Source organism: Pinus tabuliformis, chromosome 3_2, assembly GCF_031772625.1.
Source record: "Pinus tabuliformis cultivar Carrire ecotype Pingquan chromosome 3_2, CPIR1, whole genome shotgun sequence".
NCBI lineage: Eukaryota > Viridiplantae > Streptophyta > Pinopsida > Pinales > Pinaceae > Pinus > Pinus tabuliformis.
The window spans coordinates 1236477021-1236497296 of NC_142302.1; the positions used below are offsets into that span (position 1 = coordinate 1236477021).

At 39.8% G+C, this 20276-nt stretch overlaps 1 protein-coding gene across 5 annotated transcripts in view; it reads left to right on the forward strand.

Annotated features, from left to right (window-relative positions):
* Positions 1 to 351: 351 nt before the first annotated feature.
* LOC149185215 (uncharacterized) overlaps positions 352 to 20276 on the forward strand; it is a 115651-nt gene continuing 95726 nt past the window's right edge. For 4 of the 5 annotated variants that reach the window (XM_089417821.1, XM_089417819.1, XM_089417820.1 and 1 more), the window contains exons 1-2: positions 352 to 692; positions 802 to 911. In XM_089417821.1, coding sequence (XP_089273947.1) covers positions 480 to 692; positions 802 to 911 — 323 coding nt within the window. In that variant the 5' untranslated portion in view covers positions 352 to 479. Of the gene's footprint in view, positions 693 to 801; positions 912 to 20276 lie in introns of those variants that run through there. The other variant, XM_089417822.1, reaches the window with a different exon arrangement.

A 20276-nucleotide genomic window follows, 5' to 3' on the forward strand; every position in this document is an offset into this window, starting at 1 on the left:
TATTCCCGGGAAAGGAATTTAATTATTAAGAAAAAAAACCGAAAATACTAACGACATGAAAGGTGGACCAGTGGTATTTCGTAAGGGAGTTGTCTATAATGCGACTTTTTGAAGATTCTGGTGACGGAATCCGGCGAAGAAATTGAGATCAAATCTGGATTTTTTGCAGTTAAAATGGTTTTTTAACTGCATATTTAGATTCTGCACCCTGAAAATCCCCTGGACGCTTTCATTGTGCAGAAACTAGCTATCAAACTTGTGATTCCAATAATTCCTGCCGGATTTCGACCGGAAAAATCCGCCGGAAAGACTTTCAAAAAGTCGCGTTATAGACAACTCCTTTCGTAAGATTATTATTTTTTATTATTCAACATAGGCCAGTGAGCCAAGCCCCGACAAGATCAGGAACCCTCGTTGGTAACAGTGATAATTTTGGGTTCCAGTCGTCAATTATTTGCATTTAGACACTGCATTTGACGATGGAAACCCCCGCGCTATCATGGCTTCGGCAGAAATTGAAGTTGAATCCTCCAAACAATGATCAGCAAAGACAACAGATGCGGAAATTGCAGGAAGAATACGATAGATGGCTGAACCAGGTCCAAGGCCTCTGCAAAGCGATCAGGGCCGACGATATTCATGATCTGCAGCAAATTCTCTGTGCCATGATCCTCTCAGAATGCGTTTACAAGGTTAATTTGATTTGATTTCATTTAGTTAAAATATCCTTTATATAGTATCAATTGTCCGAGGTTAAGAATACCCTAAATAACTTCTCGAAATGATGCATATGAATGGCAGAAAGATACGGCAGAGATGATCAACGCGGTGAATGAATTCAAGAAAGATTTTGGAGGGCAGCTTATAAAGCTAAAACGGGTTCAACCTTGTCTGGATCACGTGCCTCACAGGTTCTATTCTTTTATGCCTGACATTCTTGCAAAATGTCACGTCCTTACTTTAAAATTATACATACATTCGTTATATACAAGTCACTTGGGTTTGTGTTCGTGATTGTGTTTGTGATTGAATTCGGCCACAATGAAGGCCAGGGAAAAATTCACCAGGGGAAAATAGTAGTAATCATTATCTAAGTTTGGTAAAGAGAATTAAGTGGATGCGATTGTCAGCGGGGTCGTGGTTCAGCGGTGACTTTGACGGCATTTCAGGACACCCAACATGGTTGAATTCCCTTAGAGACACAAATAAGCAGTTGGGGTTGCTGCAGTGGCTTAGCCGAATGAAAGTGCTTGTGATCATTCGTTTACCTCTCAATATTTTGCCTGCACAAGCAGACTACTATTGGTGCTGACCTCTTTGGGTCAATTATGATGCCTTTGGGCTGGTTGTAATACTTCTCTCGAGTAAAAAAACATACGCAATTCATTCATATTACTGCGACATAAAAGTTTGAGCAGGTTAAACTTTTTAATTATGCCTTTATCGTAGATATTATATTATAAATATTTATTAAAATTCTCTTATTTTGGAATTGTGTACATGAATCTGGGGATTTAATCTTCAACAATTGACATAAGGCGAATGTCTCTCTATATATTCTGTTTCAAGTAATTTGTCTACGAATACAGAACCATTGAGTTAATTGAATTAAATATGTTTTCAAAAATCGAAATATAAGTTGGAAACAAAGAAACATCGACTGACTCATTTGAAATTAAAAATTCAGAGAGTCATCGAGTAAAATTTTATCAACTGGCAACTCAACCAAGTAATATGATGGGGATATTTATTTACGACTTAAGGTTATTTAGGGGTATCCTAAGGTGGAGATCAAGAAAAATAATATTTCAATAAAACCTTATCATCATATTAATTGCCAGAGTTGTTGTTATTATCAATCAACGTATCGACCTTCTTTTGAACAAAGACAACTACTTATCAACGTAGTTGACTTTTTTTCAAAATAATACTTGGATTTATGATCATATAAGCTCTATTCAACAATCTTTCTTTTTCCAAGTAACATATTTTGAGGAAAACTGTTAGGAACTTCGTCTCATTCCGAGGATGGTATCCACTGTGAACCCTAAAGAATCTAGGGTACATGCCAAGTCACCAGTTGTGCTTCTTGAATCTTAACCCTAGTAGCACTTCTTGAAGGTTTAAGGTAGGTCCATTTCCAAACGCTTCATGGCATAATTACCGATCAGAGGACCTTTTATATCAAGTTTCTTCAGTCTTTGAGAAAGTGCTATGTTGGGAAGTTTTACTTTTTCGATATTCAGACCATCAAGGTCCCACACATTGTGATGTAGGTGCATTAGGCCGAGCACATAAAAATGATGACTTATTAAAGTCAGACCAAGAGCCTAACAATGTGATGGATTGATCACATGTCAAGGCTAGAACATTTTAAAGTTTATTTTTGAAAAAAGTTTTTGATATTCAGTTAAGATTAGTTAGGAATATCTAGTTAAAAGAAATTATTTTATAGTTAGTAGGTAGTTAGGGCTAAGAGAAATTGGTTCACATCCATGAACTCATTTCTTCGACAGTGGCTTTTAGTTTGGAAGGAGATAGGAGGAACATTTTTGGGTGCTAGAAGTTTTGGTGTGAGATTGAAGTTAATTGAACAACATTTCTTAGACCAGTGTTTTTTTTGTATCAGCAAATCGAATCTGTAAGTGTGTGTGAGATAGTTATTTGCATATGTGTTTGTCAGGTTTATGAACCATAATATTAATATCTGGAGATTGAAATTTATTTGGTCTTTAAATTGTTGTGTTAAATGAGGAATTCTTGCACTGTATTTTCTCTGTTATTTACATTTAAATGAGAACTTGGAGAATCATCTTTCAGTTAATCTTTTAATCCAGTACTTGTACATCCAAGATTGTGTATTAGAAAGAGTTATTTTACATTTCAGATTCGAGAATACAGAGCACCCTGTATCCAACAAATAGAAGAAAGAAAATTCGTAAAGGAAAATCGTCACCAATTTTGCGGGTCGATTTTTAATCAAAGGAAGACGAATTTCGAAATTCTGGCATTTGTGTTTTGTTCAGAGCAGGGTCTATTTGGTAATGCACGAGCGATTTCCCAAAAAGATCCTTCGTTTGGGAGTTACGAAGGGATCTTTAAACTGTGTTTTTACAGACTGCATGATTGGAAAAAAAAATGTGTTCCTCCTGTAACAACATCATAGTTTGCTGTGAGAGTCCTGTAACAACACCGTAGTTTGTTGTGAGAGTCCTGTAACAGCACCGTAGTTTGCTGTGAGAGCCTGTAACAACCAATGTTTTACAACTCGGACTCGGACTCGGACTCGGCCGAGGATCGACTCGGACTCGGACTCGGTAATGACTCGGCCGGCTCGATTTCAATGACTCGGTCGTTGTAAAAAATACATTAAATATTTATTTTTTTTATAAAAAAAACATAATTTTAAATATTGATGGGGATGGACAATTATTCTGGTGCTGGGCAAGCAGCAAGCAGGAAGGGGATCAATTTCTTCAAGTTACCTCATGATGACATCAACACTGCATTATGATCTTCAATACAAGACTTTAATGTGTCTTCAATGAACTGCACCAGCTCTAATAATAGTTCTGCACCTTCTTCAAATCTGGTCCAAGGTTAGTCCCAAATATTTCTTCAAGTCCAAAGATCTGCACCAAGGTCCAAGAGCCCCTTCAAATGCTTTCACAATGTCTTCACAAGTCTGCACAATTCTATAAGGTTCTTCCACAGATTAAGTCATGCACAAGTCTGCAATTTTAGTTCCGCATTCACTGTATAGGTCTGCAAGTGGACTTTGGATCACAGATTGCTTTTTTAAACAATTTCTTCAAATAGTTTTTCAAACTGGAACAAAGTCACTTCAAAATACACTGCAACAGGGCACTGAGATTCCTTCAACGGACTCACAATATTCTTCAAACTACCTTTCTGATAGATATGTTAGTCTTGATAGATCCACGGTCCAATCAAAGGTCACTATGATTTTCACTGCCCTCAAAGAATCCAAAGAGAAGAACTATTGTTACAACAAGTCTGCAATATTTCTCAGAACTCAATTTGCAATACAAATGCTAAACAGGTTCGTAAGTCCAAAATGAAATTTTTGTCACAGTTCTGAAATGTCTCCAGACTCCACAGGTCCGAAGTGTAGGTGACAGTTCTTTTGTAGTCTGAGCTGCTACAGGTAGACAGACTTCAGGTGATTGTAATATAGTCTGAGCTCCTTTGCAAGTTAGTAATTTTCCACAGATCCGCAATTCCACAGGTTTTGAGCCTCCAACAAGAGACCGAAGTCTGCAACACTGAGCTTGGATCAATGTTTCTTCACTTAGTCTGAGATCCAGGCAAGTCTGTTCACTGTGCGAATTCAGAAAAACTATTCAATTATGATCTGAGCCCTTCAAAAGTTACTGCCTTGTAATCCGAGTTTTTATGCCCAAACAGAAATATCATTTTCCTTCAGTTCATTATTGGATTTTGCCCAGCTGTAGTTTCATTGACTCGGCCGAGTCAATACATGACCCGGCCGGGTTGACCGAGTCAACTATGACTCGGCCGAGTCATTGGATGACTCGGCCGAGTCATAGTTGACTCGGTCAACCGAGCCGGGTTGCTGGCCGGGTCAAAGATTTTGGTAATGGCTCGGTTCGAAACGGCCGTTTCGGAGTTGACTCGGCCGGGTTGTAAAACAATGGTAACAACACCGTAGTTTGCTGTGAGAGCCTGTAACAACACTGTAGTTTGCTGTGAGAGCATGTAACAACATTGTAGTTTGCTGTGAGAGTAAAGATTTGCTGTTCATCCTATAACAACATTGTGGTTTGCTGAGATAGCAGCCATCAATTTGTGGTATCAGAGCCTTAACATTGTTGGTCTCTACAGTATAGAGAGATGAATAGGTGTGTAGGAAGGGCACAAAGTCGAGGAGGCAAACCCACGGGAAATGCAGAACTTTGGGAAGAGATAAGCAGACTGCAAATTCAGTTAGAAGCCATGGAAGTAGGGAGACAACGAGATCCTGAAGGTGGAGATGTTAGTGAGGTTGAAGAGGAACTTGAAGAAGAAGGAGCAACACCTGTTGAAGAAGCTATTGAGATTAAGTTGTTGAGAGCAGTATTGGGCTCAAGTTCAAGGCCAAAGCCTGAAATCTCTATTTATGATGGCAGTTTGAAAGATGAGAATCTACTAGATTGGATCAGTGAGATGGACAAGTATTTTGAGTATGAGGATAAGAGAGTCAAGTTTGCTGTGACAAGGTTGAAAGGCCATGCTGCACTATGGTGGGACAATGTACAGGCTGAAAGAAGGAAGAAGGACAAACCATTGATCAAGAGCTGGGATAGAATGGTGGCAAAGATGAAGAGTAAGTTCTTGCCAAAGGATTACAACTAACTCCTTACAAACATGTGCAAAATCTTAAACAAAAGATAATGACAGTGAGAGAATACACTGAAGAGTTTTACAAGGTGAATTTGAGAGCAGGCTATGTAGAAGATACCCTGGAAAAGACAACAAGGTATATCAATGGTTTGAGGCTAGATATTCAAGATGAAATTAGCATACTTTCTCTAAGGACAATAGAGGAAGCATACTAGTGCGCTTCGGAGGCAGAAGAAAAGATAGCTAGGAAGCAAAGCTCTGGCAAAGGACGTGGTTTTTCCAAAGGGAAAGGATAGACAAATGGAAGAGGAAAGTTTCATGCACAAAATAATGATGAAGGCAACTCAAATCAGCAAGGGTAGTCAAAGAAAGAAGGTGGCAGCAGAGGAGGAAGACCTTACCAGAGAGGTAGAGGTAGAGGAAGAGGCAGAGAGACTGCCTACCGGTGTTACAAATGTAATAAATTGGGTCACCGATCTTTTGAATGTCCTGAGAATGACAATACAGGACAACGAGGTGCATACATAGCTCAAACCGAAGCAGTAGAGGCACAAGTACCTGAGGTAGAGAATGTGCCAGAGACTGGAGAGGTGTTGATGATGCACAAAGTCTTGTTAAAACCAACAAAGGAGACTGCTGAACCAGTCCAAAGGAAATCCTTATTCAAGACAATGTGTAAGGCAAAAGGAAAATGCTGCAAATTGGTGATTGACAGCGGAAGTACAGACAATCTAGTTTCCCAAGAAATGGTGGAAAAATTGGGATTGAAAAAGATTAAGCACCCCACACCTTATAAGGTATCGTGGTTGCAAAAAGGACACCAATTGTTGGTGCATGAACAAAGTGAAGTTGAGTTTCAGATAGGCAAGTATAAAGACAAGGTGCTCTGTGACGTAATGCCAATGGATGCTTGTCACATTCTTTTGGGTCACCCATGGCAGTTTGATAGGAAGGTGACACATGATGGAGAGAGCAATTGTTATAAGTTCGAAAAGGATGGCATCAAGCACACTCTTGTACCATTGAAAGAGGAAGGTACAGTTGAAACAAGCAGCCCAAAAGCACTGCTACTTAGTGGAAAGGAATTTCTACAACAGATGGAAGAAGAAGAGGTAAGCTATGCAGTGATTTGCAAGCCAAAGGTAGTACTTCTGCACACTGAAATTGTAGATTTACCTCTTGAAGTTCAGGAGTTGTTGCATGAGTTTCATGATATTGTAGTTGATGAATTGCCAAGTGAGTTGCCACCCAAAAGAAGCATCAGTCATCACATAGACTTGATACTGGGAGCAAGTCTTCCGAACAAGGCTACATATCGGATGACACCCAAAGAGAATGAGGAAGTGAGGAAGCAAGTCCAAGAATTGTTGGACAAAGGACTAATAAGAGAAAGTTTGAGTCCATGTGTCGTACCTACAGTATTAAGTCCAAAGAAGGGTGGAGAATGGAGAATGTGCACTGACTCTAGAGCAATCAACAAGATCACCATTCGTTACAAGTTTCCATTGCCACGGATGGATGATATGATGGATTGCTTGGGTGGGGCAACTTACTTCTCAAAGCTTGACTTGAAAAGTGGTTATCATCAAATTCGGATCAGAGAAGGAGACGAGTGGAAGACAACTTTCAAGACCAATGAAGGCTTGTACGAGTGGATGGTCATGCCATTTGGCTTGTCAAATGCACCCAGTACCTTTATGCGGCTGATGAATGAAGTCTTGAAGGAGTTCATTGGTAAGTTTGTCATTGTTTACTTGGATGACATTTTAATTTTCAGTCAAACTAAAGAAGAGCACTTAAGACATTTGAAGTATGTTTTAGAGAGATTGCAGCAAGAAAAGCTATTGATTAACATGAAGAAGTGTTCTTTTATGAAGAGTGAACTTGTATACTTGGGTTTTGTCATTTCTAAGGATGGCTTGAAAATGGATCCGGAAAAGATAGAGGCAATTGTAAATTGGCCCTCACCTAAGAATATTTTTGAGGTGAGAAGTTTTCATGGTTTAGCCAGCTTCTACAAAAAATTTATCAAGAATTTTAGTGGCATTTGTGCACCTATCATTGACACCATCAAGAAGAATAGGCAACCATTTTATTGGACAACAATAGCAGAATTTTTTTTTCAACTATTGAAGAAGAAGATCATTGAGAAGCCGGTGTTGAAGTTGCCAAACTTCAATCAGCCCTTTCAAGTGAGATGTGATGCTAGTGGGACAACCATTGGAGCTGTACTGAACCAAGAAGATAAGCCCGTTGCATATTTTAGCGAGAAGTTAAATGAGTCAAAACAGAAATACTCTTCCTACGACAAAATTTTTTATGCAGTGGTTCAAGCTTTGAAGCATTGGAGGCCATTACTTGATGCCTGACGAGTTTGTTTCTATACACGGATAATTCTGCCTTACAATACATTATGCAGCAACATAAGTTAAATCATAAACATGCAAAGTGTGTGGAGTTCTTTCAAAGTTTCGCTTTTGTTTTGAAGCACGTTAGTGGGAAGGCAAATAAGGTTGCCAATCCCTTGAGTAGGAGATGCTTAATCATGCAGGAAAGTCAAATACAAATTTTAGGCTTTTATTATTTGAAGGACTTATATGAAATTGATGTTGATTTTAAGAAGCTTTTGCAACATGTAAAAATCCAGGCAATAGGGACAGCAGTCCATGGAAAGAGTTTATGTTGCAGGATGGGCTATTGTTCAAGAACAATCAACTATGTATTCCCAATTGCTCAATGCGGGAAAACTTGGTCCAAGAAAAGCATAATGGCGGGTTGGCTGGACACTTTGGTGTTGAGAAAACACTTGGGCAGTTGAGTCACTTCTATTTTTGGCCTAAGATGAAGGCAGATGTACAAAGGTACATGAGTAAGTGCAGGGTATGTCAACATGCAAAAGGGAGAAGTCAGAATGCTGGACTATACATGCCATTACCCATTCCCAACAAACCTTGGGATTCGGTGAGTATGGACTTTGTTCTGGGTTTACCGAGAACTCAACGAGGTAATGATTCAATCCTTGTAGTTGTGGATAGATTTACTAAGATGGCTCATTTTATTCCGTGTTTCAAAACTAGTGATGCTACCCATGTGGCTAATTTATTTTTTGATGAGATTGTTCGGTTGCATGGTTTGCCAAAAAGTATAATCTCTGACAGGGACACAAGATTCACCGGACATTTCTGGAGAACCTTGTGGAAGAAACTTGGCACTAAGCTAAATTTTAGCTCAGCCTATCATCCACAGTCTGATGGGAAAATAGAGGTTGTAAACAGGAGTTTGGGTAATTTGTTGAGGAGTTTAGTAGGTGACCGACCAAAGCAGTGGGATCATGTGCTAGCCTAGGCTGAGTTTGCATATAATGACTCACCAAATAGGAGCACGAGAAAGAGTCCATTTTAGATCTTGTATGACATGCATCCGAGGGGAATTTGTGAGCTAAGAGACTTGGGAAAGCTTGAGCATAGAAGTGCTGATGGAGAGGATTTTGCAACAGCCATGAGTGAGTTACACAAGCAAGTAAAACAAAGATTACAAGATACAAGCAACAACTACAAGCAACGAGCAAATGTACACAGGAAAGAGGTAAACTTTGAAGTGGGAGATATGGTCCTAGCTCACCTAAGAAAAGAGAGGTTTCCAAGGGGAGAATATAACAAATTGAAAATGAAGAAGATAGGACCTTGTAAGATCCTCCACAAGTTTTCAGCGAATGCTTATGAGCTGGAGTTACCTCCAGAAATTGGCATTTCACCCATTTTTAATGTAGCAGATTTGTATCCCTACACAGTTGGTGATGCGGATCAAGCTTCTGGGAATCTTGACCAGGATGAAGGAAAGGAACAACAATGGCTGAAGCAAATGCCCTTAGGAAAGACTTTGGAGGCTGAACAGAGTTTGGATACACGTGTTGCCAAGAAGACTAGAAGGAAAGAATACTTGGAATATCTTGTGAAGTGGAAAGACCGTCCGATGGAGGATTCTACTTGGATGGATGAAGCAGCACTACAGAAAGCAGGTCATTCTATAGAAGATCTTATGAGCAGGAGCTCATAAAATTTTCTTTCTTGGGGAGTCTGATGCAGGTGCATTAGGTCGAGCACATAAAAATGATAAGTTATTAAAGTTAGACCAAGAGCCTAGCAATGTGATGGATTGATCACATGTCAAGGCTAGAACATTTGAAAGTTTATTTTTGAAAAAAGTTCTTGATATAGTTAGGAATTTCTAGTTAGTAGGTAGTTAGGGCTAAGAGAAATTGGTTTACATCCATGAACTCATTTCTTGGACAGTGGCTTTTAGTTTGGAAGGAGAGAGGAGGAACATTTTTGGGTGTTGGAAGTTTTGGTGTGAGATTGAAGTTAATTGAACAACATTTCTTAGACTAGTGTTTTTTTTGTATCAACAAATCGAATCTATAAGTGTGCGTGAGACAGTTATTTGCATATGTGCTTGTCAGGTTTATGAACCATAATATTAATATCTAGAGATTGAAATTGATTTGGTCTTTAAATTGTTGTGTTAAATAAGGAATTTTTGCATTGTATTTTCTTTGTTATTTACATTTAAATGAGAACCTAGAGAATCATCTTTCAGTTAATCTTTTAATCCAGTACTTGTACATCCAAGATTGTGTATTGGAAAGAGTTATTTTACATTTCAGATTTGAGAATACAGAGCACTCTGTATCCAACAAACAGAAGAAAGAAAATTCGTAAAGGAAAACCGTCACCAATTTTGCGGGTCGATTTCTGATCAAAGGAAGACGAATTTCAAAATTCTGGCATCTGGGTTTTGTTTAGAGCAGGGTCTATTTGGTAACACACGAGCAATTTCCCAAAAAGATCTTTCGTTTGGGAGTTACGAAGGGATCTTTAAACTGTGTTTTTACAGACTACGTGATTGGAAAAAAAAACAATGTGTTCCTCCTGTAACAACATCGTAGTTTGCTGTGAGAGTATTGTAACAACACTGTAGTTTGCTGTGAGAGCCTGTAACAACACTGTAGTTTGTTGTGAGAGCTGGTAAAAGCATTGTAGTTTGCTGTGATAGTAAAGATTTGCTGTTCATCCTATAACAACATTGTGGTTTGCTGAGATAACAACCATCACATTGTATTTGACTACTACTTCTTGAGCCTTGTGAAAAAGTGAGTCAAATGGGACTATTTTCACTCAAAGCTGAAATGGCAGTTATTTTCTGCTTTTCTGCTTGTTCGTAATTATGACCCATATTTCATTTGGCCTTGGCAAGCTTGCCTTTTTTAGGCATGTAAATAATTGTAAGTTCATATATTTGGCAGGTGCAAGTGTTGTTTATGGTTCTTAACTGGCAACTGAGGGGTGGTTTGAGCTTCCTTTGCATGGAAAAGCGAGGAGTTGAGTAGAATCATTGTCATTGGCTTATGTCTTAAGTTGACATTCGGCATGGATCTAAATCATACTTGAGGATAATTTTTGAAGGATTATGACTTCAAAGTCATAAATTGTGAATTTATTAAATTTCCATTTAATTATTTAATTACATGGAAAAGGGTTCGAATAGTTTTAATGAGAGAGTGGGAGCTTTTACTAAATGTCTCCATGAGTAAAGCTAGAGAATAGTGAGATCTTTGCATTTCATGGAGAAGATAGGAAAAGTGGATTTTGTTGATGTTTCCATTCCTTAAGTGAACAAAAGAAAGTAGATTTTGTATTTTTGCCAAAATGATTAAGCTAAAAGGCCCATTCGGTCTCATTCATTGAGATTTTCATTATTCATTTATCAAGTGAATTTATGGGAGTCAAGGGAGGAGAGCAAGGCACAACAAAGGGGGACACAGACCGTGTTTGAGTCATGCAATAGCAATAAAACCAAGGGTGCACTATGTTGCAGGAAATGTTGCCCCCGGTCCGTTTCAGCGAGGAAACGAAACGGAAACGCATATCGTACGGCCTGGAAACGAGTTTCTGGCTGTATTGGCACATTTCATGCTGGGAAACGTGGCCAGTACGGCTGGAAATGAGTTTCCAGGCCATACGACGAAGTTTCCACTTCATATTGCGATTTTTTGTTTGTTTGTTTGTTTATTTATTTATTTCTTCGGTTCTAATTTTTGTTTGGGCAAATAAAATATCTTGTGGATGCTTCTAGATGCCTCTCTCAAGTTATAAAAAGACTCTTGCCTCATTCCCTCATCACACAATTGAGCAAGTCATTTCTCTTGGAGACAGACGATTTTAGCAAAGGAGAAAAGAGGAAGAGAGCAATGGTCTTTTGTCTTTATAGTTCTTGCAGCCTCATAGTCTTTATTGTACTTGCAGCCTCATATATATAATAAAGGTTGATTTTGAGATTTGGATATATAATAAAGGTTGATTTTGGATATTCCGATATTGCTATTTTCATTATGTGATCATTCATGAGTAAATGTGATGTAAATTTAATCATAATGTTTAAACTTTAAATGTAATAAATTATAATGTATCATGTATGCTTTATGATTGCACATAACATTTCTTAAATGTCCTAAATTCTAATATATATATATATATATATATATCTCTATATATATATATATCTATATATATATATATATATATATCGCGTTTCCCCATTTCCAAAATTTGGGGGGTCACATTTCGTACCCGTGCCCGTTTCGGAAGCTCGTACCCGTTTCTCCGTATCGTGCAACTTAGGCGCAGATAGAAGGCAGCATCATACACATTATCCACCCAGGGATCCGAGCCTTAGGGACTTGAAGCTGAGCAATCTTCTAAATTTGTCTGAAACCAATTTCACCACAAAATGTGGTTATTAGATGGTATATACTATAAAGCTCCAGAATTGTTATTTAACTCATCAGATTATATTGCAGCCATTAATGTATGGTCAATGGTCTGTATTTTCAATGAAATTGATGAATAGACAACCCTTATTCTCTCGGAAGCAAGACATCGTAAAATTCAAACAGTTTGTGAGATATATTGAGCATTATGGTTGCTGTTGTATGGGTCATCATTCTTCCAGCTTGTTATGCTCATACCCGAGGACATCTTATTAGTCTTGTAAAAAAACCTTCAGAACTGGGTTAGCGGATGGAATGTCCCTTCTAACTGGCACACTTTGTTATTTTGACATGGTACCAGTAGCCATGGCTCTATGTCGGAGGGGAAATAGGTGAGAGTTTGTTCTCTCTTGTCGAATACAAATGTTCGGGATTTTACTTCTTGTAATCAAGTTAGCTCTTAGCTACTACATTGAAATAAAAGACCTTTAGTTAAACATACAAAGGTGATCTGGAAGTTATGAATAGCATGAGTTTTTCCCACATGTGAGGAAGAGTATTGAGGTAGCTTGATTAACGAAGCTGTTAAAATTTTGCAAGGTGAATAACCAAAATGCTATGGTACTGATTCCAAGATTGTAGTCAATGCATAACGAATGTTGACAAATTGTAGCAAGAAGGAACCTAATCTGAGCGAGTTTCCTGTAGCTTGTATCCATTATGAGGACAGAAGGACATACTCACTGGTATTTCCCATGCCTTTAAGCCCACCTTGAGTGACCCCTTGAGGTATTTGTGGCATATGAGAAGATATCAGTCCAGCCAGAGATGAGGGAGCATTACATCTACCCCTTAACAGCATGTTGGGCACTAATTCCAAGATAGTCTAGGCAGGAGATCATTATTGTGTAGTTGAAAGTTTGGAGATTGCTCATGATGTACAAAGGGGCAACAGACTAGAGGAATTGATATGAATTTAAGAGGAATGAGATATTGCTGTTCCTAAATGAAGACATTTAAAACTTGAGTCCACTTGTTTTATATGATATACAAAGAAAAAAAGGCTTGTTGAAACAAAAATTGGTAAGAATAAACAACAATATAACTCTTTTTCTTGAAGGGAAAAGGCTATAAAATAGCAGTTCGACAACCTCCCTCTAAGGTTGCAAATTGAATGGGTCAAAATTGGACAAAGCAAACAGCTAAAGGATATATTTTTCATGGTGAAAAAGGGGTCATTAGGAGGTAATTCCGTTCTTAAAAACAAAAACCAGCCATTGAGTAAAGCATGAAGAGTAAACAACAAGAAAAAGGCTAGTTATAAAGGTGGAAACATCTTTTGGCCAGCAGTCATAATGGAAAAAGAAACCTAGCCAAAGACAAAACATCCCAAAAGCAAGAAAGCTAACTCTGTACAAACATTTTTTTTGGCCTTTCTTGGCTTTCTTTCTCCCCTTGAACAAGCAGGTTGACTAAGTCTTGAGGGAGGAAACAATTTTCTATATAGGCATTTCAGAGCAGCGGTACAAGGGTTGGACACTTTTTCTTAGATGCTTTGGTAGCAGCGGAGATCTCACTTTTCCATGCTCTAGTCTCTCAGACCACTACCTCCAACGTAAGTGAATGAATTCATGGATGTCTGTCATCTACTGCTCATTATGATGCAACCAACTTCTTGGGTAATCTGTTATTTTATTCAATTATGTTTGATTCTAACTTTTTTAATGTATTGGAGACCATTGAATAAATTGCTATGCATTGTGATGGTATATTGAAGTGCACTTGTTTTGAATTGTTTCATTTGAGGTGCATATTCATTTCTTGCATCACTTTCAATTTTGTTGCTACTATTACTTTCCATTACAAATTTCATTTCAAGAATTGCTTCACTCTTGAAACTTTATCATATGCTAGTCAAATTGAAGTTCTATGTTGGAATATTAAGTGGATAGCATCATACATCATCTAGGAACACTCCTTGAGACTTGAAAACACCAGTTCGAATGAAGAGACTTTCAATTGTGACAGGATTGACTATCTAAAAGTGTCACAATGGTTTGTGGACACAAATTTGTGTGATAATAGGGTTCAAATTCTCTACATTAAAATACTTTGCAAGAGCTCAACATTTCACTTGGGGGAATTGAACCTATATGGGGAGGATAACACTCATCCTCTTAACCACTTGAGCTAGACCCAATTGACATATGTTATAACAAAATCTAGCACCTAGTGCAAAGCCTTACTAGGCAACCTAGACAATGTCCAACACATGGGAGTGTTACCAACTTACCATTGTCACCTCAACTACTACTCTCCTCTCTTTAGTGAAAGACACAAGCCAACACAAGGGAGGCTTCCTTGGTAGGGCTTAGGGATCAAGTAATCCAAGGATGTTAAGCTAAATGCCCCTTAAGGATCCTACAACAAAAATCCATCGAACAATGATATGACAAGTTAGTGTTTGCTGTGGATGAAAAAGTAAAGCTCAAGACTTGAGTTCAAGGGGCCTATGGGTCAATTTAAAGGTTAGGGTTAGCCTAATGAGTCTCAAATAGGTTATCTGGATTCTGAACACACCGAATCAAGAAAACTCAAAGCTACTATAAACTAGGGTTTTAGGCTAGCAAATTGCAGCAAAACAATAATTTATAATAGCGACAAATTTAGCTGGTAAAAATATGTAAAAATAATTTGGAATGAAGGATAAATTAAGAACAAAATTACAACAAATTTTAGCAGTTTTTAAAACCAGAATGAGTAGATCTTTATATAAAATATAACGCGCCCGTTCACAAACAAAACCGGGATTTTACATAGATTTTTCCAAGCCTTCAAAGAGCTGATAATGTTTCATTTGTTCTGCAAACCTACTGTTTAGGCTGTATTTGATCTGCCCACCAAAATTCCCCATTCCGGAGCTTTTACAACTATAAATTCGACAAAATTGAAACAGAAGATATTTACATTTACAATGCATCATTTAGAAACTGTGAGAAAAAACATATGAAAGCTAGATATCCATTGGCATTGGACTGTTAAGGTCCAGGGCAATTGAGATATCTTTAGAGCCTTTATTCTGGTCCTGCTCGGTCGAGTCCTCCTCATTTTCCTTGTTGCTCTCGTCCACTTTGAGCTTCAGCTGCTCAATTTGATGCCTCAGTGCATCAACTTCATCTTCCAACTGACATATACGCTCTCGTTTCTCCAACTCTCTCTCCTGCATCGACAGGTTCTCTTGTAGTTGCTGATGTATGCTGCGTTGCAATTCAGTCAGGTCTTCTCTCAACTCCAAGTGGTCTTGCACGCAGTTGATGCAGGATGGCCGATTTCTCCTTCCCTCTAGAGAAGTTCCCACCCGCGGCCCTCTTGACCTCGGCTAGGAATTGGCCTATGCTCTTTGCACACTAGAATCCATTTTTCGGCTGTCCAAAATGTTGTAGAACTTTTTGTCACTCCCACTCAAATCTAGAGTGTGCTTGACCCTTTCCTCCTCGCTGTCCTCTAGGGCACCCTCACAGACCCAAGGATTATAGTCCTTCTCACCCACAGCCGTGTTCAACCAGACCTCCCTCCATTGTTCAACTAACAAATTTGCTCCTAGATTCTGGACCCGAACCTCTGCCCACTTCAGTAAAATAACGACGTCCAACCTAGTATCAACATACAGACTCTCAAATGCCCTCAGACCCTCAATTGCACTCAGACCCTCAGTTGCACTTAGGCCCTCCTTGAATTTCAGCCCATCAACCCAAGCTCAATAACAGATAATCAACGACCTCAACTTCAGCCGCCAGGCCTTTGCAGAGGCCACCTTAGCAACATATATCCTTAAATCATATAAACATAACATACTGTTATTCCCTTTATAGCCGCTGCCGGATTGAACAATGACGTTATGTTGAGTGAAGAAGCTGATGCAGTTGAGATCCCGATAAGTCTCCATTATTTCCTTGCCATCCTCCATTAATTCCCCACACTGCTCCTGATCCATTCTTCTTATCCTCCCATGAGTGAACAGGGCTTCTCTGTGAACCAGAATTAAATTTTGCTCCGAAAATCCCATACTCTTGCAATCTCCCGAGGAGATGCGCCGCCCTTTACCCCATGAACCAGGGCGTGGGAACTGAAGACGCACGCCGAGGTCCCTTTCGAAAATAGGTGTAGTACCAGGATGACGGACTCCGACACGTCGAAAATGAAGGTATAGGACGATCCTACCACGAGGCTCCATGGCAGACCAGAGCTCGCATGATATGATGCAACAGGGCCCAAGGGCTGAGGGGATGAGGTGGGTTGGGGTGGAGATCATGGTGTGGAGAAGCGGATGGGTGAGGGAGGCTACGGGGAAAAGGAAAGGAGAATGAAGGAGGGAAGGAGTGGGGGGGGATAAATAAGGAGGAGGGGAAGCAGAGGGTAGGGGAGGGGGTGCATGGGAGTGGGGGAGACAAAGGGGAGGGTGGAGTGATCCGAATTGGATCCATAGAAGACTATCAAAGAACCATGACTGAATCAGGTCGAACAAATCTCTAAAGAAATCCAAAACAGCGATCAAAAACACCCTGAACCAGTGGCAATGGCAGCCAATGTGGAACAATGAGGATCTCGGTCAAAGCGCGCTGACTGAGGCCCATGGAGATCATGCGGGAGGCCAAAGTAGCCCCTGGGAGCCCCGGAATGGAAGGAAGAGGTTTTTGATGTGCGATTAGCACTAATCGCGCATCGCTAGGCGAACAGGGCCATAATGGGAAAAGCCCGAGCACGCGGTCGCGTGGGGGAACCGGAGGACTGCGAGCGGAAAAAGGAAAAAGCGCTAAATGTACACGGCGGGACCCGCGCTCTAGAAACCGGTGGTTTTGATCGGGGCGCCCTTGAATGGTAAGAGGTTTTGGACAGGAGCGGAGCAATTCCATACATCGATTGACGTGTGGCAGGCGGAGGTGAGAGAAAACCGCCGTTGATTGCGCGCTATCGGTCGAGCAAGTCAACCATGCGAAACGTGCGTATGGCGTCGGATTTGGAGGGCCCAGATCAGACGGCTGAGATCGCGCCCAATGGAAAGAAGCGGAATCGACATGGAATTAAGCCGCATTTGAAGAGATTTGGAATCTGCTTGACCGCCATGGTGGAGGAAGAACGCATCCATGGCGTAACTGAAGAAACGAACCAACGAAGCATTGTTGGCGCCATTTAGAAGAGGATAAGTGGCCACTCCCTGAGCGTTCATGATGACGCTGAACACAGGGAACTCCAAGCGCAGCTGCGAAGGTGAATCGACATAGGCGGAAGAGGAACCGAACAGGCATAGGTATCGAATGGCTAAAGCCATGAACAGAGACAGTCGAATCAGTCAGAATTGAGTAGTCAGTAAGACACCGAGAGATAGAAGTGGAATAGTGAACCCTGAGAGGATGACTGGACACAGAGAATAGTAAAGCAAAGCAGAAGAGACAGAGGGCCGAGCTGCTCAGCAGCAACATCGAGCACCAGAGAGCTTGAGGATTCAAGCCATCCCATAGAGGAATCTATCTGGACTGAGCATCACATTTGGCTCTTTCCATTGTAGACCAAAAGGTCACAGAGCTGGTAGGAAGAAGAAGAGTCTGTGTACTCCAAGTGGCTTGGGGAATCCAAGAACCACCCTGCCAAGCTAAATCTGCTTTAGGAGAACTCATATTGAGTCCCTGTGACACAATAAAACAAGGCCACCACTGAAAGCTGGACTGGAGACGTAGCCCTGGAGAATAGGGCGAACTCCTTATTAAAATTGCTTGTGTCTTTATGTTTGCTTACTGTATTTCTCTGCTGTCTTTCCATTTTATTGTCTATGTATTGGCAATCTGATCGATCCGTTGCTTCGATAACACAGAACACACACACACCAGCACATGAGTCTGTAATACCTTAGTTTAATAAATCTTTAACTGATGTCATTCATAGGGTGAATATTAGATCAAGTGGTATCAGAGCTCTAGGCTGTAAGGTTAGACAAGCTTGTGTTGGTTTAACTATGAATGCTCACAAGATCAAAGCTCAAATTAGGAGAGGGAGAGTTGGTGGAAACTAATCCTGAAATTGGGAGAGTCTATTCTCGAAAGACAATGTCAGAAGAAAGTTCTGTAGGGCCAGACCCTCAATTCATAGAGAGTTTCGTAGCTATAAAGTCTATGGTTGAAGAAATGTATAGAGACTTTAGAAAGCAAAAGGTGGAAGAAGCATCAGGCTCTAAGCAAGAGAAAGAAGAAGATGAGTCTCACTTCCATGACAACTCCAAAGGAAAGGGGAAAGAGGAAAACTTTCTCACACCTCCTAATAGCCCTGTGCATAATAAGAAAGCATCTTTGATTAAGTTAGATGTTAAATTTGATTTGCCTATATATGATGGAGAGCTAAATGCTGAAAAATTGGACAATTGGATTAGACAAATTAATGTGTATTGCAGGGTACAGAACATAAACTTAGACAAGAGCAAGATTCAGCTGGCAAGCCTACGCCTAGGAGGCACTGCCTTGGTTTGGTGGGAAGGTAGAACCCAAGCTGATATGAAAAAACATGGTAAGACCATCTCTGTCTGGAGTGACTTTATTTCTGCAATAAAAAACAGTTCTATCCATTGGCCTACATGCAACAAGCCATGATGAGTTGGCAAACTCTTAGACAATTGAAAGGGCAAAGTGTGCAAGGGTATACTCAAGAGTTCAGAAAGAGAGAATTGACATTGGGTATCTCATTAGACTCACCAGAGACTCTTCTGAAGTACATTGGTGGTCTACACAGCTACATGAGGTATACCATCCTCATGTTTAATCCCACTAGTATAAATGAGGTATCTGTACAAGCTACTCATCTAGAAGCTAGAGGAAAGAATGGTAATCTAGAAGTTGGGGGACCATCCCAACCCACTGTAAGCAAGAGCAAGGAGAAAATAAAACAGAAGTGGAAAGCAAGGAAGGCTAACACTGCACAGAAAGCCAAAGATTCATGCACTCACTGTAAAAAGGAGGGGCATGATAATGAGCATTGTTAGATTCTGCATCCAGAGCTGAGACCTAAGAAGTCCGAGGGCAAGAAGAAGAAGAAGACAGCTGCAGCTATTCAGAGAGATTTGGGGTCAGACTCGGGAGATGAAACAACTATAGCAGCCGCAGGTATAAAAGGTAAGAATTCCGAAGCATCTACTAGTAATTCTGCTCAATCTGTTATTGATGAAGAAAATGAGAGAAAAAGACATGAGCTTTTCCATATTCGAGTTATTTCCAAAAATCAAAAGATTGATACTTTGTTTGATAGTGGCTCACAAGTAAATTTGATTTCTGAAGCAATTGTAAAGAAATTGGGATTAGCAACTACACCTCACAAGAAACCATACCCATTAGGATGGTTGAATGATAAAACACAACTACAAGTGACTAGACAGTGCAAACTCAAGTTTTCTTTTGGGTCAGCATTTGTAGATGAGGTTGAGTTAGACATAATTCCTTTGGATATATGTGGAATTGTTTTAGGAAGTCCTTACTTGTATGATAGAAAGACTATTTTCTATAGAGCTGAGAACAAGTATCTACTGGTTAAAGATGGAATCAAATACTTTGTAAGAGCTCATAAGCTCAAGAATAATTATACTCTCATAAACTCAGGACAGATGAAAAGAATGATTAATTCATGCAAACAATTCTTATTAATGGTTGTAAAGGAAAAGAAGCCTGATAAAACCAATGTATTTGAGGGCTATAATGCTGACCAACAAGCTGATATAGAAAAGGTTGTTTCAGAGTATGATGTCTTGTTTCAAGAACCTAAAGGTCTGCCACCCAAAAGGGGAATAGTACATGATGTTATTTTGCAGCATGATGTTCCATTGCCTAACGTTGGGATGTATAGGTTGTCTGCTTTAGAGAATGCTGAAATCAAGAAGTAGGTGCAGGAGTTGCTCGAGAAGGGCTTCATCAGGCCTAGCACATCACCATGTGGGTCACCAATCGTTTTGGTGAGAAAGAAAGATGGCTCTTGGAGAATGTGCATTGATTACTGACCACTGAATAAGATAACGATCAAGAATCGTTATCCCCTTCCTCGCATAGATGATCTTTTAGATCAATTGAAAGAAGCTGTTTATTTCACCAAGCTGGATTTACACAGTGGATAC